We start from the raw sequence: 21,341 nt of genomic DNA, 5'->3' as shown, positions 1-21,341 counted from the left end.
GTGTGCACTGCCTCTTACACGGGACATCTTATTGCCTGCTTAAATTTCTGCTATTCATGCATCTCAATCCTCAACATTACACTAACTTTCTATTTAACATGATGCTTGTTGTGCAAGAAACCCTGTGGATCATCATTTCTTGGAATTCCTGCAGAAGGGGTTGAGCACGACAACTGGGGATAACCGTCTGGGAAGTGGGGGTTGTGTTGTTGATATTTTTTGTTGTTGATTTATCTTTTTATGATGGAGGAGTACGGAGTATAAAAGCCAAAGCAGGGGGAGGAGAAAGTGAGTCTGACTGTGAAGCAGGTTTGCAGGAGGCTTAAAGAAGGCAGACAAGGGCCATACACATACTCCAGCATGTTTTTTTTTCTGGTGCTGACCTGGGTGCTCTGCACAGGACAAGTTGCAGGACAGAGAGGTGAGAGAATGCATTTAAAGTTCTGGTTGGTTTGGCTTACAGCACTATTAAAACCATCACTAAAAAAATGTGTAATTGTTTGCCATTCAAAAGGGGAACTAAATATAATTACAGTGGAACATAAACATTTAGTCATTTTTACAAAAATATAATAGGGGTGGGGCTTATTCTTAACAAGCGTCTACAGAAGTTAACCATTATTGCCTTAAAAGGGACAGTGTGTATTATTATTTAGCGCCATCTAGTGGTGAACACCATTTTTATTTTTATTTTTTATTTTTTTACATTTCAGAAAAAGAATGGATGGATAATCATAGGTCTAGTAATCGTTAATTATATGACATAAATCACACTGCAGTCTGACATGTTTCGCCGCTATCTTTCTGCTAACGGACGCCCGAAGGAGAAGAACTTCATGAACGTAGTTAGCCTCGGTCGACCGCCGCTTATCTTCCACAGCTGCGGCCTGCAGGTGGTCGTCTCGCCGCTTGTCTCTGTCTACTTTGCTCTCACGAGCTTTTGCTAGCTTCTCCTGCTAGCCCTCTCGTTAAGCGCTCCAGCTAGTTCTTGCTAGCCACTCTTGTTAGCCGCTTCAGCTAGTTCTTGCTAGCCACTCTTGCTCGCCGGCTGCTCGCTTGTTCACTTCAAACAACAAATGGTAGTAAATGGTGGTAGGCTTACGAAGTGTGGCATCTTCCAGTCACTGGAGACACTTCAAAATTGTTGCCATTCTATTAGTTCACCACCAGATGGCATTAAATGATACACTGTCCCTGTAATGCTTTTTGACAACACAAATATAAATTTTGTTTAGAAGTGAGTGTCCATCTGTTATCCACATTGCTTGTGCATCACTTGAAGGTCCTTACAGCAATCTTTTGAATCATACATTATGCCCACCAAAGGAGAAAACACAATGCTGCTAGCCAGCTCCCTAAGAGCTTGTTTTGCTAACATAAAACTTGATAGCTACACTCTGTAAACGCAACAAGCCAAAATGTTACATGTCAGCCAGAGGACATAAACAGAAAATGGATAAACGAAACTTTATGTAATTGCTTTTCGAACTGGACTGACAATTCAATTTTTACTTTCAGTTTAATACAGTAGCAACATCAGGATGGCTTTTGAAACTTCTGCTCCTTGCCTTTAAAAAAAAAAAAAAAAAAAAAAAAAAACTTGTGTCACGTCTGCATCTGCAGAATCGATCATGCTGCTGCCATCGCAGCATTTCTGTCTGCTCTTGAAAATGTAGTCGATGCGTAGGTGGTGGATTCAAGTCAGATCTGCGGTGCATCTGGAATGTCAGCTATTAAGACTCCTGCTGGGAATACATGTGTGCGCCTCACATGCATGCACACACACAAACATAAAGATCCCTAAAGCTGGTTTGTGTCAATTTTATGTGCCTTAATTATATGTCAAGTTATTTCTTTTGTGCTTTACTATTTATTTTCTTTTTGAGTTTCCTCGCATTTGTCACTGACCTGACTTGATTAATGGTAATTCTCTTCAGGTTTTACACATCTGCAATTGTTTTTTGTTTTTTGTTTTTTTTGTTTTTTTAAATATATCCAGGCAACAGATTTAATAATTGTTGTTATTCTTCCATTTTTAGATGGTGAAATTATAAATCAGATTAAAATGTCAAACCTTGCCCTGTTGGAGATTAAAGAGCTTCTGAAACAAATGGTAATCCACCCTCACACCCGATAAGTATAAGTACTGTGATTTTGAAATACAACTTTTTCAAGCTGTCAAAAAAACTCTAAATGAAGTAATTGTTCTATGATAGAAAACCTAGATTTTTTTTCTTTTGTAATTAAAAACAAAAAAATAGTTAGTTTACAAACTTTGAACTGATGAAACTTACAACTATTTGTATTTGACAGATTAAAGAGATGGTTTTCCTCAAGAATACAGTGATGGAGTGTGAAGCTTGTGGTGAGTCACCATTTTCAGTATTGAATAGACGAGACCGCTGGTTCTCAAACTGGGGACACCAGACTCAGCGGGTCACAAAATCATTTCCAATAAATTACTGCCATATTTTAAAAAGTTACAACCCATACATTAAAACAAAAATAATAAAACAATTCAACAATAATAAAACTCCTCTGTACATTTTAATTAGATGTGGGACATTTAAAACCTCTGCTATTGTGACATATCATCTTATTACACTGTAAAACTTTTTACTGTAAAATTACAGTATTTTACTGGCATCAGCGAAGTAAAGTACCAGTACTGTAATTTTCTGTAGTTTTTTTTTTTTTTACTGCATCTTTAATTTATAGTGCACTGTTTTATTTATTTATTTAGAGAATACAGGTGGTATTTCCAGAAAAAAATATAATGATAACTAAGCTGTATTTTACAATGTGAAAGTTTGACTTAAATATCCTAATATTCCAATATATTCTATTGAATATATTCTTGGATTCCAACTTTTGAAAAAATAAATAAATCAATAAATAAATAAACAAATAAATAAATAAATAAATAAATAACCTTGCAATTCGTAACCTGTAAAGGTTATCATGCATTTTAAGTTCATCCCCAAACTTCGCTAACCTTTTGTGAGGAGTGTTTTGACATCGCAAGTGGGCTGTTGTAATAAAGTCCAAATGAGTCACGTGACCCTTTGACACCCCAGGGATGGGAAGGAGGCACCCTCGTCCTTCCTGTGTGCCCAACCCCTGCTTCCCTGGTGTAAGGTGTATGGAGAGGCCTCATGGTCCAAGTTGTGGGCCCTGTCCAGAAGGCACGGAGGGTAATGGCACTCACTGCGCTGACGTGGATGAGGTATGCAGAGATGAACGTGTGATACAGTATTTATGCTAGAGACCTTCAGTCAGCCAACTTCAGAGGCTTGAGAATGTAAACATACAACGACACAATGTATCCTAATTCTGAAGTGAAAATATAGAGTTGCAATTATAGTAACTTCCACTTCTGGTAAGACTGTCTACAAGATGTTTCCATGTGTCTGTGGATTTTTTTTTCCTCTGGTGTTGTTGATCAGGCTGAGGTCAACTCATTTTTATTCAGGCTTGGATTCACATATGCTGTAAAAAGCCTTGCCTAGGGACCCAACTAGATATTACCATTTTCCTTGACTGGGATTGGAGCCTTAATACTAATAATGTCCAATGTGAGCAGTTTCACCCATTGAGCCATCCAGCTACCACCAGAATGTGACATTAAATCAACTTAAATCCACGACAAAACTGTCAAAAATGTCGACCATCTTCTTTCAGATTTCCAAATACAGCATGTGTGTTTGTGGATCTTTTTCTGTTGTCTTGAAATGTGCGCAAGTACCGTCTAACTGCTGTTCTGTAAAACAGTGTTCTGTGATACCGTGCCACATGGGCGTGCGGTGCGTCAACACTGCCCCGGGGTTCCGCTGTGGTTCGTGTCCCTCGGGATACGTTGGACCTCAGGTGCACGGCATCGGCATCGCTTACGCCACTGCCAACAAGCAGGTAAACATTATCATGTAGTGTATTCAGCAGCTTGTGCTTTCATGAAATCATATTAACAATTACAGTATATTTGATTGAAATTAAAGTTGCTCTATGTAACAATTTTTACAACTATTTTTACAATAGCGTTTTTAATTTGACCATTTATGACTGAAACATTTTTTTTTTATTATGAGTAGTAAAAATAACACCTTGCCAGATCTACCACACCAGCATCTACTGAAATTCAAACAGAATTTGCTTCTCCCACTGGTCGCTGAGTCGGTGGAAGCTGGTGTTTGTGGATATCACTCTGCTTCATCTATCCTTCCTTCCTTTCTTTAGTCTTTCCTCTGGTCTCTTGAGGTCTCCCTAATTTGTTGGAATTTAGATGTTTCTGAGGTTGATGAAAGATTCTGGTTTGTATCTCTGTGGTGGTGGCTTGGGTCCTACTTATTTTAATATGGCCATCTCCAAATGTCCGCCCTTAACCCCTAACCCCTAACCGCTCATTCACTAGATAGTCCCACACTATAGTTGCCTAGTAGGTAGTGCCCTCACTCTGTTACTTGCTCCTTCTTGCATATCACGTGACCAGCGTACCTGTCATGGCGCAGTAGCGCATAAATCTCTATTTAATGTGAATAAAAAGGTTTTAAAACCGTATCTTATTTCCTTTGTTGTGCATATTTTTCAAGTAAAACTAATTTGTTATTTCCGTATTAGATAGTTGATAAGATTCTATTATTGATTCTCGGGTTTGCGTTGTCGCCAGCACAACTTTTTCATCCTCGCAATGCATTGTGGTCTATATCAACCGGTTTATTGACCATATTGATGTTCACTACACTAAAGTGCATTGTGAGTAATTTTTAGTACACAACAATTCTTTTGGCCATTCGGACACCCCTACAAAATGGCGTGACCCCCATACTTGTGCACTATATAGTGTGCACATTCGGACACAGCCGATTAGAAATGAATGATATTCTTTCATGTGAAGACAGTGACCATGTTAATAATTTTCAATATATAACATTTTATTTTATTACATGCCTACCAGTGTTCACATTTTCATATCAGATCACTACAACCTTCCTGGCAAATCACTGATGAGCTATTTTTAGACCAGTCCCGCGGGCTTCTCCTGTTGTCTTTGGGGACTACCTGGTGCCTGTGGGCACCTCGTTGGTGACCCTTGCTCTAGATTGTCCTGCTATGTACCGCACGCACGTCTCACTCACATTCAGCTGGGATATGCTCCAGCTCACCCATGACTCTCATACATTATGTACAGATTCATTAATCACAAGTAACATAATGCTCATAAAGCCATTTTTAATTGTTTCTAATAGAAAATTCTGCCAACTTGAGATGGTGAATTTGTGCTTTTTTCCCCCCTAGCTGTAAGATATAAGCAAAATTAATAATAATAATAATAATAAAATCCATCCATCCATTTTCTGAACCGCTTGCTCCTCACAAGGGTCACAGGGGGTGCTGGAGCCCATCTCAGCTGGCAATGGGGAGTAATACAACCTGAATTGGTCACCAGCCAATTGCAGGGCAAAGATAAAATCATGAAATATTATACTGAAATGTTTTCTACCGATATTCAAATTTTCTTGACATGCATCTGTCTGTTACTTTGTGAGAATTAGCATTATACAGCCTATAGTACGACTTTCAAGTTTTGTTTTTTGTTTTTTTTAAGATAATAAATGTAAAAACCTCTAAACTGCAATGTGATTTTTTTGTGGTTGTTTTACAAAAGGTGTGCAGAGACATCGATGAGTGTGACATCCACACAAACGGTGGCTGTGTCGAGAATTCCATCTGTATGAATACCCCAGTAAGTAGCTACTGATTCTGTGAAACCTGCCAATCAAAAATATGCTTTCTGCACTTTTGTGTCAAGTGTTGTTGGCTTAAAGTGAATGGCATTTAGTAATTGATGCGACAATGCCGAATTATTATATACACTGTCATCAAGATCAAAGTGCTGTATTATTTACTGAAATACAGAACCAAAAAATGGACATTAAGAGGTGGAGCTGACAGCTCAGATGTTGGCCACTGTTAGATCATAAGAATCAACAAACTAATAGAATGGCTGATGCAATGTGTCATCTGTCAGGGCTCCTTCAGATGCGGCCCCTGTAAAAGGGGCTACGTGGGTGACCAGCGACGGGGTTGCAGGCCCGAGAGGGCGTGTGGCAACGGCCGGCCGAACCCTTGTCACGCCAACGCCGACTGCAACATCCATCGAGATGGCAAGATTGAATGTCAAGTGAGCCAATTGCACTTTCTTCTTTTGACAACACTGCGAGTCATATTCACTTCACACGCCGTCAGGTACACTGCTGTCAATCAGATGCTATTTCAAAAAGTCTGCTTTTTAAATTAAGTACATTATGTACATTTCAGCCTGTACTTTTTACTTTTGTTTATAGAAAAAAAAGTTGAATTCATACTTGTGTTTTTTAACGTGTTTTTTTTTCCTTCACTCAATTTGATTGAAAATGGAAGAGCTTGAGTTTAAAAACAGGTAACGTTGGGCCTGTCATGACTAGGGTCATGCAAGGGTTATGTTTGGGTCATGACCGTGAGGTCAAGTGTCTGTATTGAACTGATGTAATCGGCATCTAGTTTCAACTGGTAATACGCTATGTGATGTCAGGAGCTATGTGATGTCGGGAAGCTTTAATCTCTTTATCAAGGCAACAGCCAATCAGATAATTCCATGTCAGTCCTGTTACCCACATGTCTAGCCACAACCAATCAGATCGATTCACTATATATGTCTGACTGAGAAGTGTGTGTTTTGTTGGATTATTCCTCTATTTCCCCGTGCACCTCCACAGCCCAAGTTAGCTTAGCATCTAGATGTTATGCGAATAAAGAGTTAAAATCTTATTTGTGTCTGCGTTTTTGGGATCCAACTCCAGAGCGTAACAGAGCCAGAGTAAAAAAACGTTTGACATGCTTACAGTGTGGAGTTGGTTGGGCTGGCAATGGGTTCCTGTGCGGACCCGACATCGACATTGACGGTTTCCCAGATGAGAAGCTGAACTGTGCTGAGAGGAACTGTGCCAAGGTGAGTCGCAGGCACCAGGAAATTAATGACACATGGGGGTGCGGTTTAGATTCACACTTCCCTTATACAGTAGATGTACTGATACAATGTGTTCACTGTGATGTACAGTGGACCCCTGCTATTTGAACAGCAAAAATGTGTATAATTTATACTCATTGAAATGGAAGCAGGGATTTGACAACCCAAGAAAAAAAAAAAAAAAGGAATCCAAACCTTACACAAACTACTTTTTTTTTAACTTCCCCAGCTTGTTGTTCAAAATAATAATAATTCTTTACAGGACAATTGTCTCACCGTGCCTAACTCTGGTCAAGAGGATGCTGATCGTGATGGAATTGGAGATGCCTGTGATGATGATGCAGATGGAGATGGCATACCCAACACACAGGTTCTTTTAATACAATAATATATATAAGATACATTCCACCCCCGCCTACGATAGGTGAATTTTTGTGAAGTAGAGTCCGTTAAAAAAAAATAAAATAAAAAATACAAAAATACAAATTCCAATAACTCCTAAAAATGTCTGTCACCTTAAATGAGCTCTTCTTGCAGAGTTGCGAAAATGAGCGGCCTCTTTGAAGTTAATTGATTTCAATTAACTTGTTTTTCTACTTCTGCAAGTGCACTTGCACGGAGGAGGGAGGGTGTTGGGCTAGCGGAGAAATGAGACACACATTGGCCTGACTGTGTAGGTGCCGAGCATGGATGAGTAACTGGGTGTGTTCTAAAAATAGCTCGACAGTGATAGGACACTGACTTGCTAAGAATAAAAAGAAGAAAAATGTCAACATTTTTTTAAAACATGTTTCTTATTTTACGAAATATTCTATATTTTATTTTAAAAAATGTAATAGACTGTGTTGAACGGCAAAGCTGTTTTAATTTACTCAAACATTACAAAAAAAAGGTACATAGATAAATAAATAAATAAATAATAAATAAATAAATAAGCAACATAATTAATTTAATGGCGTACTCACTATCGAAAATAGGTGGGTGGGGGTAATCTCTGAAAAAAAAAAAAAAATCCTGTACAACCAAGGTAAATCCTGAAATGTATGAGTTATGGAACCAAATAAAAATTCATGCTAGAGTGAATCCACAATAAGGGAACCACTACCCTGGAGTTTTAAACGCAACTATGTGGTGAGAAAAAGGCTAAAATGCCCATAAAATCCAAACTACTGTGGCAATTGTTTTAATACTATCATAGGTTGAAGTGGACATGAATTAGAATTTTGGTGACCATTCATAAGTCATATTTACCTTTTGTACATGCGCAGTTGAGCACAACAATATATTTTTTGTCCACAAATCAAGATCCTTTACAGGATCTTATTGTAGAATTTTTATGTGCTTGCCTACAGGATAATTGCGTGCTGGTGCCAAACGTGGACCAAAGGAACATCGACGAAGACGACTTCGGCGATGCTTGCGACAACTGCCGTGCTGTCAAAAACAATGACCAAAAGGACACCGATGTGGACAAGTTTGGCGATGAATGTGACGAAGATATCGATGGAGACGGTTCGTATACTTCACGTTGAACCTAGTAATCGTGCTTGAGAATTTATTGCCACATACTGGAAATGACTGCTGGCTGCACTTTTCCTAGGAATCCCCAATTACCTGGATAACTGCATAAGAGTTCCCAATGCTAACCAGATAGATCGTGATGGAGACAAAGTTGGAGACGCTTGTGATAGCTGTCCCTACGTTCCCAACCCAGACCAGGTCAGGTAGCTCTTTAACACATACTCGGCAGCATCGAAATGTGGTGGAAAAAAAGCTTCACGGTTTCTTTTTCCCCCCCAGTACTAATCACATTGTCCATGATTAGCCATCCTAAATGGTGTTTCTGTTGTAAACCTAAAACCACCTTCTACCCAAGGTTATTTTAGTTCACTAAAACTAAAAAAAACAAAACAAAACAAAACAAAAAAAAACCCTATAATTCAAAAAAACAATTTCATTAACGAAATAAAATAAAAACAGAAATTATTTTTAAAAAACGAAAACTAACAAACTACATTTTATGTTTACAAAACTATAATTATAGAAAAAATGTCCTTCATTTTAGTCTTTGATCATTAATTTAATGTATGAGCCTTTGGGGATGATTTTTAATATGATTTTAAGTAGATTTATTTTGATATTAACCAGAATAAAGAAAGTGTGCCAAACAGAAGCGACGTCATCTAGAAGCAGCCAATAAAAAAGCAACTTCAGATGACTTCGCTCCCATGGTGTTTTTTTTAATTTTTATTTATTTTTATAAATATTACGCACAAGTAATACTACGGAGCCCCTAAAGTGACATGGGAGAAAAACAAATAAATATGTTTCTTGTCCGGACAAAAAAAAAAAAAAAATGTATATTATATATATATATATATATATATATATATATATATATATATATATATATATATATATATATATATATATATATATATATTTATTTATTTTATTTTATTTTTTTCTCCCATGTCACTTTAGGTGACTTTAGGTCCGTATAATGCACTAAAATCTATATTTAAAAAAAATATTTAAAAAAAAAGAAGAGAAAAAAACTAAACTAAAACTAATACTGAAACTAACTAAAACTAAACTAAAACTAAGCATTTATTAAATAACTAAAATTAATAAAAACTAACAGAACCACCATAAAAACTACATAAATTTAAAAAATGAACAATTCCAAAACTATGACATCCCTGCTTCTACCTCCCAGTTGGATGCAGACAACGACCTGATCGGAGACCCGTGCGACACTAACAAAGACAGGTACCGTGACATCAAATGTGGCCAAACGTGACCGACATCCTGCACGTGCCAAACGAAGACGATCTCCCCCCGCAGTGATGGTGACGGCCATCAAGACTCTCGAGACAACTGCCCAGCCGTCATCAACAGCTCCCAGCTGGACACCGACAAAGACGGCAAAGGAGACGAGTGCGATGACGACGACGATGACGACGGAATTCCGGACCTGCTGCCGCCGGGTCCTGATAATTGCCGTTTGATCCCGAACCCGCTTCAGGAGGACTCGGACGGTAAGAGACTGCAGCAGGCAGATAAATCATTCGCTTTCACATCTGTTTCCATGTCTCTTTCCAGGCAATGGCATAGGGAATGTGTGTGAAAAGGATTTCGACAACGACACCATCATCGACACCATCGACGTTTGTCCTGAAAACGCCGAGGTGACGCTCACCGACTTCAGGGAGTATCAGACTGTGGTCTTAGATCCGGAGGGCGACGCTCAGATTGACCCCAACTGGGTGGTGCTGGATCAGGTCGATTTCATTATTACACCATGATTTAATTTCAGTTCTGAATAATGGAAGATGTACTCAATGGATTATTTTTATTCAATTATTGAGCAGGGAAGAGAGATTGTCCAGACAATGAATAGTGATCCTGGGTTGGCTGTTGGTAAGATTCTTCTTTTTAATTTGGCTCACCACAGCACGTCATCTTTTTCCATGCAAGTCTATCTTCTTAATCCCCGTCTCTCACACCAACTGTCCTCATGACTTCCCTCTTCCTCTGGCACTCTTGCCTGGTAGCTCCACCCTCGTCATCTTTCTACCAATATGATCACTTCCTCTTCTTTGTACGTGTCTAAGTCGAAGTCTGCACTCTCAAACGTCTAACCATGCTCGAAGAAGGAAGTGGCTTAGAGTTGATCCCTGACACAGTTTCACCTCCACTTTAAATTCCTCCATCACACCTAGAACACAACTAACCATTGATTGACAAACCACACAGATGTCCTTTACAATTCCAACATATTTCTCTGCAACTCTGAACTTCCTCATGTCGTACCATACACTCTAAAAACAGTTGGGTTAAAAATAACCCAACTATGGATCAAAAATGGACCGATCCTCTATTTGGGTCAATTTGACCCAACTTTGAGTCAAGAAATTGGTCTTTTAGTGTAAAAGAACTCATAAATATTGGTCAGATCCTTTACTTCGGTAAAAAAAAAAAAATAAATAAAAAAAAAAATAAAAAAAAATTGCTTCAGACTTGAAAGTTAACACTTGAAACTTGCACATATGTGACTTACACTTTCTCTACAAAGATACATTCCAGCTCCTTCTGTAGAATATGATCAGAAATTGAAATGAAAGTGTGAATTTAGGTCTTTAAATGTACAGTTAGGTTAAAAAACAAAACAAAAACAAAAACAAAAAAAACAATTGTGACACAACTTTTTTGGTCTTTCAATTTACCAAATAAGTTGGGTCAAATGAATTACCCACATAACAGCCAAAATAATTGGGTAGGTTTGTGGGTTATTTAATTTGACTTAACCTTTTGGTTTAAATAACTCAAAAACGTTGGGTCAGTTCATTTTTAACCCAGTTCAATAGAGTTATTCAATTAACTAAAACGTTGGGTCAAATGAATACGCCCACAAAACAACCCCTAAAATCAGGTTGCATTGTGGGTTATTAATTTAATTTCATCCAACTTTTGGGAGTTAAATAAATCGTTTAGTTATTTAACTTTTTGGGTTAAATAACTCAGCCGGTCGTCAGTTCATTTTTGACCCAATTCACTTGGGTTATCCAATTAAACCAAAATGTTGGGTCATATGAATAACAAAAAAAAAAGAAAAAAAAAAAAGAAAAAAAAAAAGAAAAAAAACAAAGAAGTTCTTTGTGGGTTATTAATTTATTTTTGTTTGTTTATTGAACATATAAACATAACATAGAAACATATATAAACAAAAACAAATAGCAAATACAAATTTAAAGAAAGAAGAAACTCATAGAAATCATTTGTGATGGTTTATATGTCCAATGGAAGTAGGAAGAAGGTAAACCCCATATTAATATCTCAACCAAGAAGATTAAACTCTCATCGGAGAAAAAAAAAAAAAAAAAAAAAAAGTTTAAAAAAATTATTTACATTTTTCTGCATCTGTCACTGAAACCGTGTGGATCTGTGACTAAATTTAGATACAATATGCAGAATTTGCCTATCAATGAATCTGTCAGGTTTTCTGACAGTCCATTTTAATAGCTCTGTCCTACACAAATGCAAAGGTCAGTCCAATGGATGGAACTGTATGTTAAAGTGCAATTGTAATTGTCTACATGAGCAGGATTACACATTTTCTTTTATTGTAATGTATTAATTTGCCGTATTAATAATGAAATAAGCTAAAAGACAAAAAGAATAATGGGTAGGACTAGATTAGTTTTTAAAGGTTAATTTGCATTCTTCTTCAAATACATTTTGTGCTCTACTTGTATGTCAGGAGAGTCTTTACTGAATGGTAAAGCAGCACTTCTTCCTTGGCAGGTTACACTGCTTTCAGTGGTGTCGATTTCGAAGGGACATTTCATGTCAACACGGTGACGGACGACGACTACGCAGGATTTATTTTCGGGTATCAGGACAGCTCCAGTTTCTACGTGGTCATGTGGAAGCAGGTGGAGCAGATCTACTGGCAGGCCAACCCTTTCAGAGCTGTGGCCGAACCGGGCATCCAACTCAAGGTAATCAGTGGAAGGCCAACTGCTCAAAGTTAACATGACGTTTTTTGGAAAATTGAGAAATTGGGAAAAGTGCATGATGACATCATAACTAAGGACACTTTAAAGCAGGTGTCACCAACAACAAGCTCACCAGTAACAGGACAAAGATTTTACATGAGACTCACTCTCGGTTTCGTTTGTGGATTTGGAAAGGCTGTCAAGTCCAACACAGGCCCCGGTGAGAACTTGAGGAATGCCCTGTGGCACACTGGCGACACGAGCAACCAGGTGAAATTGTTGTGGAAAGACGCTCGCAATGTTGGCTGGAAGGACAAAACGTCTTATCGCTGGTTCCTCCAGCACCGACCCGCTGATGGATACATCAGGTAGCAGATTTGCAACAAGCAGAACCAAAACGTTTCTCTCAATCGTTCTCTGCTCTTTTGGGGTACAGGGTTCGCTTCTATGAGGGTCCTCAGTTGGTGGCAGACACGGGCGTCATCATAGACGCTACCATGAGGGGAGGTCGACTTGGAGTCTTCTGCTTCTCCCAGGAGAACATCATCTGGGCCAACCTGCGTTACCGCTGCAACGGTGTGACTATTTCTTTTTTCAAAGGTGTTTGATGGCATTGAGGTCAGGACTATCAAGTTCAAGGGTCTTCTCCAAATTGACCTTACCGTAAACCACGTTCGCATGACCTAGTACACCAATCTAGACGCAAGACGTCATGTCTGCAACGGCACGTGTGTTTTACTGCATACAAACAAAATCAATCTCAATGCCGGTAGTGCATTGCGTGGTTATGCAAAGCCAAAAAATACAAAAAATAGAAAAAATCTATAAAAATGTTTAAATGCTGTAGTCACGGCTTGTATAAGAGTGATAGCCGTTATCCTGATCGACTAACCGGTGTCCTGCGGTAGTCACGACTTGTGTAAGAGAGACACTGTCCGGATTATTCCCTTCCCTAAACCCTCAAACAACTACGAAAAATATCTGTGCTGGATCAAACTTTGTGGAAGACCACACACACACGACCAGTCAAATCCCTCCAAAATGACCAGAACGCACTACGTCTGCGCTAAGGTAATTTTCTCCCTTGTTGTTTTTAGCCAAAGGCTAACGATAGCTCCGGGTAGCTAACTGCCCAAACATTTGTTGACCTACTATTTACTATAAATGCCAACAGAACAAACTTTGCACACACGACCAGTTGAATCTTTCCAAAATGACCAGAAACCACTGCGTCTGCACTAAAGTAATGTTCTCCCTTGTTGTTTTTAGCCAAAGGCTAACGATAGCGCCGGGTAGCTAACCGCCCACGCATTTGTTGACTTACTATTTACTATAAATGCCAACAGAACATTGAAACTATGATGTAATATAAATTCATTCTTACCCTGCTTGATGGGAACAATGTCCAAAAAATTTGGTTTTGCTGACAATCGGTCGAAGTGAGTGAGGCGACTTCCTAACTTCTGTAGCAGCAGACATTGAAGCATATTTCCTTCTGTTTTTGGGCAAAATTGTATGGTGAGGGAGTGAAGATACCATTCACTAAAAAATTTAAAGTCCCTTCGGTGGTTCAAAGAGAAAAATCGGTGTCCTGGAAATACCTGACTGACAAAATCCAAAGGAAGATCTGACAATTTTAGAGCGCATGCTGTTCCGCTCATCTTGCCCGAACAATTTCGGAGGGAACTGTTTGTCGCATAATGTGGCCGGTTTGGGGCGTGCCACAGTAAGGTCAATTGCTTCCAAAGAGCCAGTCAATACATTTGTCCAAAACATCTTGTGAAGACTAAGAATTCAAATCAAACTGATTGTTTATGTCCTATCCCGACATTCTTGTACCTCGAAAGCAATCGATTTCAGGATGCTGATTGACCTCCATTTTGTCTGATTGCTATTGGAAATGCTAGTATACAACCCATCAAGGTCAAACGGCCACCATCATAAATGCTAAGGTCTCACAAACGCAAAATTTTATGACAATTGTCAGTTTTCTATTCTTTGCCAGCAAGACAGCAGTTCATTTCTGATCATGCAGCAAAACTATAAAATGGTCAACTAATTAAGTATTTCTGTCTGCAGACACTTTGCCAGAAGACTTCGACACCTATCGCGCACGGCATGTTCAGCTGGTGGCCTGAAGGAAATCCCCAATAAGCAATTCAAAGTGCTCCATGAACATCCATTCAGATATCAGAGTGGTATAAACTAATCAGAAAAAAAAAACAGAAGATGTCAGGAAATTCAACAGAATATTTTTGTTAAGAAGTTATTGACAGAAATTGGGAACTTTTTGGTAAATATGGCACAGAATCTGCAGTCTCCTAAATATTATACTGTCTGTGTCAAGCATGTCAGTTACTTGTGGGATTAAGTTTATGTACACTCATCAAGGGTATATTTTAATAAAGACTCGAGAGCTCTAATATACTGTATACAGTACATAGACACACCCACTAATATTTGGTCAAATGTCCCTGCAAGATTCAGCCGGCATAATTGCGGTTAAATATTTTATTATGTAAAGGGGAAGTTGAATAGAAGATTTTCACATAACAGTAAAATTACCTGAAAATGTCTCAATTGCTTTCTATGTTTGGTCATGTGACACTTGCAAGCTGAGCACATGGGCACTCTGATGTCATTTCCATTCGCCAAGTGGCAAAATGGCCGCCACCTGAGATAGATTAAAAACGATTTTGCTGTTTAATTCATAACACATACAAACACAACATATACACAAAGAACATTTGTGACGTGACTTCCTCTTTAGGGTTAGCGTTTAAGCACAGTTCATAAATGGTTGAGGTCTAGCCTTGACATCTCTAGCCCTACATTAAAAGATGCTGTATATTTTTAAAACTGTATCTCTTTTAAAACAAGCTAGAAAAGTGTAAAAAGAAATTACAGTGCTTGGTTGAGATGTAAACTCGGCACGGAGCAATACGTTGCCTCAGTGATATTATGCAGATATTATGTTGTGGTTTATCTAACTGTCAGAAAGCAGGATGTGTGGCACTTTTTTAACTTTTACCATTCAAAACCAACACATCATTACCATTCCTCATTTTTCTGCAACTAAACCCAAGTGTTTTTTTGTTTTGTTTTTTATTATGGTGGGCATTAACTGACAAATTTCAAGCTAGGAACAATTTCATATGGTATGGAATGTAAGAAACTAGCTGGTGTGTACCGGGCATGTGTTAATAAAGCTAATATAGGCACCAAAAGTAACTGAATGTACATTAACAAATACTATGAGGACAGAGAGACAGAGTGGAGCAAAGAGATGATTTTATAATATTTACAATAGTCAATCTCTATCTGTTCATGTGTTTTACATGTTGTCCATTGTATTTCAAATAAAAGTCCAAATAAATAAATCCAAGTTTCATTTTTGGTACCGTCGATAAGGTACTGATTTTTACTCAAGAAAAAATAAATAAAAATGTGTACAGTACTACTATCAATGTGTAAGTACAGGTATACTGTTGTTCCAAAATGAGTTGTCTCACCTTGACTGCTCCAATATCCAAAGGTTGAAAGGTGTCAATTTCACATCTGGGTCTTCTTTCTTGGTCCATGGTGATAAGTGACACAAGTATTCCAGTAGGACAAGTTTGAGTCTGTGTGGTTCTGATTCCTAAACATCCAAACTAATTTACTTTGATCTGATGTTGGCATTTTGGGCCTTCTAACAGGGAGAATTGTAGATGTACACAAGTCAAGAAAGTCTTTTGGATCCAATTCTAAACAACCGCAGTTTCCAAGCTCAAACAATTCACATCACTTAAACTTGGATTTGTCATTGCTTAGTGATGTTGAATATTCTTTTTATGCAGGCAAAGAGAAACGACCAGCTGCAGTCAATGACCCCGGTTGCGGTTGCGGTGCGGTCCGGCGACGCAAGCAATTAGATTCCATTCATTCGAATGGTGCAGTTTACACCGCTTGCGGGTGCGTTGCGTGTCGACTGCGGAAGGCCTGCGGCGTGCCGCAAGCCTTCCGCAAGGATAGACCTATCTTCTATTTTTGCCGGACGCCGCAGCGGTAGGCCTCCGGCAAATGGCAAGCTAGCACAAAACACATCGAGCGGGACAGGAAGACCGACGCAGTTTCAAAATAAATTTCCGGTTACCTTTCAGAATAAAACACTCGCCAGCTCCTATTTCGCAAGTTTTTCAGCAAAACGTGACGTGGGCGTCGCCGGGCCATATGCTCATTCACGGTTTAGACACCAGCGAACATGGACGAGGAGAGGTTTATATTGGAGGTGGAAAACCACAAAATAATATATGACACGGCACATCCTTTTTATAAGGACTGTAATGTATTGTGAGTTTGATGTTCGCGATTGCTTGTTGTGCCCGTCTCGCTTGCCGTACTGAGCGGCAGCTGGACGGGGAAGACAGAAATAAAGAGTGGACCCGCACTGACCCGACTCTCGTTATTAATATACTTTACAAGGACAACCAAAAAAAGGATGCTGCATGGAATCTCATAGCAGAAGAAGAAGAAAAGGTTAAATCAAAAGAAGTCCACCTCTCGTTGTGAAATGCCACATGATCCCGCGCGCGCGGTCCCGCGAGACACGTTGGGAAGTGGGCGGCGACGGAGCTGCCGGACCGCAGCTGTGCGGAGCCGGTGTGGATTGACAAAAAAATTGACCCGTCCGGAGCACGCAGTCAAGACGCACCGCACCGCAACCGCACCGCAACCGGTGCCGCAAGCCTTCCGCAGTCGACACGCAACGCACCCGCAAGCGGTGTAAACTGCACCATTCGAATGAATGGAATCTAATTGCTTGTGTCGCCGGACCGCACCGCAACCGCACCGCAACTGCAACCGGTGAAAACCCGGGGTTAAAAGATTTAGGCAAACTATGGTGTTTAGCTCCCTCCACTCGTGTCTATTTTTACAGTAACTCAGGGGTGTCAAACTTGTTTTAATTCAGGTGCCATTTTCAACCAAATTTGACCCAGCTGGGCCGGACCAGGATGTCCCTGGCACAATAAGATGTAAATAATGACAGGCTGTTTTGCCCCCCCCCCCCCCAACTTACTTTTAGTACTTTTTGAAATTATTTCCATTTATTATTGTAATACAGATTAATCTGAAATCTCTTGAAGAAAAAAAAAAATTGTTTTCTTATTCAAAAATCCTGATTAAAAGCCATATACGTGGTAGTCAGTGTGGCCTCCAGTGGACAAAATCAGCAACAATTGTTCCTTTTTAGCAAAAGTTGGCAGTTTGTGTTGACCTCATGAGCCGGATTGGACCAACTGATGGGCTGGTTCTGGCCCACAGGCCGTGTTTGACACCTCTGGTCTAACTTGTGCATCCAATTAGTGTACTGAAAGAAAACATGATTGATTTGTGTCCATGAGTATATGTAAACATCTGAAAAACTGTCTGCAACAGGAAAGCTGAAACATGCACTTCTAAGTAACAAACGTACTTTTTCGATACTCAACAGCTTTTAGTGGTAATCAAACTTAACATTTCACAAGCATGCACATATCCAAAATAATCTTTAAAATTTGCATTTGGAAATACAGATTACAAAAAACAAAAAACAAAACAAAAAATATACAGCAGGGTTGAAACATCATGCATGTCCACGGCAACACATTGCCATGTTGACTTGAGCGTTTCGCAGTCAGAACATTTAGCAAATCAAGACTATGTGCAGAAAAACGTGTCATCCACATTCAATTTAATTGACATTTTTCTTTCAGCTTATAAACAAACGGTCACATTAGGAGAATCACATGGCAACAAATAAATACCTACAGATTCTTTACTACGACTTACAGGACAACAGTGCTAAAATGCTATTCTCACTAGAAGCTTTAAGAGGAACTCAACGGCATTTTCTGAAGCCTTTTACACTTTTGAATGAACTGTACAGTTCTTTAGAAAATCGCTTGGAATTAAAGGGACCGTTTCGTCAGACCAAAAAAACAAACAAACATACAGGCGACTGAAGAATACACCTTCAAAACACAGAATGTCTTCCCTCTGCTTTTTGCGACAGTTCACCTCCATGAACTTTGAAGCCAAAATGAGTGCATGTTGTGCTAAACAGTCTTGCAGGTAAGACACATCTCAAACCGAAGCATGCACATAAGCCAAAAGATTAAGAAAGCAATACTTTGAGGTGATCTGCCCAACCTGCAGTTTCTATCGCTTTTCCCTATCATTGGCATGTCACCACAACCACCAAATACTGGAAAATTCATACACAACCTCAATGGTGGGTTCATCCCTTAAAAAAAAAAAAAAAAAAAAAAAACAGGACAAAATGTTGACTGGTAAACAAGTTATCTTTTGCAAAATCATGATGAACTATGTAGCCATTCTCCTTATACGTTAAAGTTGTATTAGCTGCCTAACTTGTGTCGGTTCCGCATTATTCATTCAAGCATACGTTCGATCAGCAAGCAAGCTGAAGAGCACCTTCGAATTCGGACACAATATAAACCTTTGTAACAAATACACTATATCGTCACTGTTTTCTTGCAGAACGAATCTTGTGGAGCAAGATTCGGATATATAAAGCATGCTGTTGTGACATCATAAACATAGCTTTCACTAACGGAGTTAGATTGCAGCACTGGCAGTTTGTGAAATTCTCCAGCCAAGATTATTTTTTCTTATTTAAAACAGATAACCACAACATAAAGCTTGAGGTGATTTGGTGTGCGCGCGAGTGTGGAGGGGGTTCAACGACCTACCAGAATTACATTCGGAGCAACGTTCCTTTGCAACACAAGAGCGCAAGCTGCACCAGAGTAAGCCCTTTCTATACTGTATATTTGCATCCCCTAAAGTCTTCACACATACAAAAACAAAACAAAACAAAAAAACAACAACAGCAAGACAAGCTGAAATAGTTTACAAAATAAAAATAGAGAATTCATCTTTTCTTTGACATGAAAATATCTCCGGAGTATACATCTGGTGTGAAACAGTCAGCATTCAAATCAGGCAAATAAGTCCCTGTTCAAAACCCAGGAAGTCACAAATAAAGTGCCAAGCAACTAGAGGACTCAACATTGCACAAAAACAGGGAAGGAATGAACAAAACACTTCACATGGCCCAAAAACTTGACATGATAGGTAACAAATACAGAAAGAGAAACAAAAACAACAATCTTATCCGACGTTACTTGAGCATAGATAGAGCGACAGCGTACATGGGATACAAATCTGCTTAGCGTGTATCAGGTCATGCGGCCTACTGCGACGCAGAAGCTTCAGGTCCACTAACGCAAAACAAACGGTGCACATGCCAAACCGCCATCTTGGTGAGACGGAGCCCCGCGGCCATTTCCTCGACAAGAATGCAGCGCAAAAGGGTCGGCCACGTTTTGCTTACGAGAAAACGCGCTCGTATGCGGTGAGATGCTACAGCAGGAAGAGAAAAGAACAAATGTTTGACCAAGACTCCCCGTGTCATTTGGAGACTAGGATACTGCCCACTTAGTACATTCTTTTATGAGTCATGAAGTAGCATAATACAGACTTGGAGGTCACTAAACAGGGAACGGAATCAACTGTTGCACAGGAGAAGCCCTACATGCATCCCTCGAGACGTGACAGCGTTACGCTACACCGAGCTTTCATTCAGAGGGTTCAACTGTCAGGTTCGTCATGCATTGTTTCAGCTATAGTGTATATGTACAAGAAGGATTATTCAGCATCACAGACAGAAAGGACAGACGTTCCAAAGGCTGCCATTGCTCAACTTGACTCAAACATACAATGATTGTATGAATGAAGACGACAGGCTTAAAAAGGAAAAATCCAGCTCAGGTTTTTGTTACATAGCTGGGGTTTTTGGGGGATTATTTTAATTCTATTTTTATTTTTAATTATTTTATTTTAGCTTAGGCTGAACAAAGTACGGTATCTTGAGTGTCCCCAAGAGAAAATTTGCCACCACCAAAGCTTGAAAAAAGTATAGATTGACCTTAAAAAAGCTATAAAAAAAAAAAAAAAGTAAAAACCAAACAAACAAGTAAAAGGTTTAGATGACTTTAAAAAAAATAATTTAAAAAAAAGCATAGTTAAAAAAAAAAAAAAGTCCAGATTGACATTTAAAAAACAAACTAGATTGACCTGTAAAAAATAAAGTGGAAAAAAAAAAAGAGTCTAGATTTACCTTAAAAAAAATAAAATAAAATAAAAAAAAATAAAAAATTTATAAAAAAATAAATAAATAAAAAAAAAAAAAAAGTAAAAAAAAAAAAAAAAGTAGATCGACTTAAAAAAAAGTTTAAATAAATTCTAGAGTGACCTTAAAAAAAGTATATATAAAAAATAAAGTCCAGATTGACATAAAAAAAATCTAGATTGACCTTTAAAAAAAAAGTGGGGGGAAAAAAGAAGTCTTGAATGACCTTTAAAAGATTAAAAAATAAATAAATAATTTAAAAAAAGCATAGATTGGCCATAAAAAAAAGTCAAAAAAATAAAAAATCTAGATTGACATCTCCATTTCATTAAAATAAACGTATGAGAGCAACATCTCTAGAAATATGTGGCAGAACCCCAATATGTGGATTTTTCCTTTAAACGTCATGTTTTAGTCTGGCTTGCATAGGAACCACCTGAACATCTGTTCAAAGTACAGCAGACCCATGCTTAACAGTAAAAAGACTGCAGTGAGCCCCACTCGACGGTGGAGCAGAGACTTGATCCCAAGAGTTGAGTAATAAGCACAAATGATCAGCATGTCTGTACACAAATGCTAGAATATACCAAACGAGATCACACTGCGCAAGAAACAACTCTCAGGGAAACTCTGACAAAAAGGCCACCATGGATCGTTTTCT

At 38.7% G+C, this 21,341-nt stretch overlaps 1 protein-coding gene across 1 annotated transcript; it reads left to right on the top strand.

The window, feature by feature from the left end:
* Nucleotides 1-311: 311 nt before the first annotated feature.
* comp (cartilage oligomeric matrix protein) lies at nt 312-15,782 on the top strand. The gene is made up of 19 exons (XM_077533601.1): nt 312-421; nt 2,040-2,113; nt 2,314-2,365; nt 3,078-3,226; nt 3,772-3,909; nt 5,663-5,740; nt 6,026-6,178; nt 6,881-6,985; nt 7,266-7,373; nt 8,356-8,515; nt 8,604-8,722; nt 9,723-9,775; nt 9,851-10,044; nt 10,109-10,287; nt 10,378-10,426; nt 12,311-12,507; nt 12,700-12,872; nt 12,941-13,080; nt 14,584-15,782. The coding sequence occupies exons 1-19, from the start codon at nt 361-363 to the stop codon at nt 14,640-14,642; spliced, it is 2,241 nt and encodes a 746-aa protein (XP_077389727.1). The 5' UTR covers nt 312-360; the 3' UTR covers nt 14,643-15,782.
* The last annotated feature ends 5,559 nt before the right edge of the window (nt 15,783-21,341 follow it).

The sequence above is a fragment of the Festucalex cinctus genome, chromosome 10 (assembly GCF_051991245.1).
Source record: "Festucalex cinctus isolate MCC-2025b chromosome 10, RoL_Fcin_1.0, whole genome shotgun sequence".
NCBI classification, from domain to species: domain Eukaryota; kingdom Metazoa; phylum Chordata; class Actinopteri; order Syngnathiformes; family Syngnathidae; genus Festucalex; species Festucalex cinctus.
The sequence above is the reverse complement of the archived record's forward strand: the minus strand, read 5'-3'. Positions and strand labels throughout refer to the sequence as shown.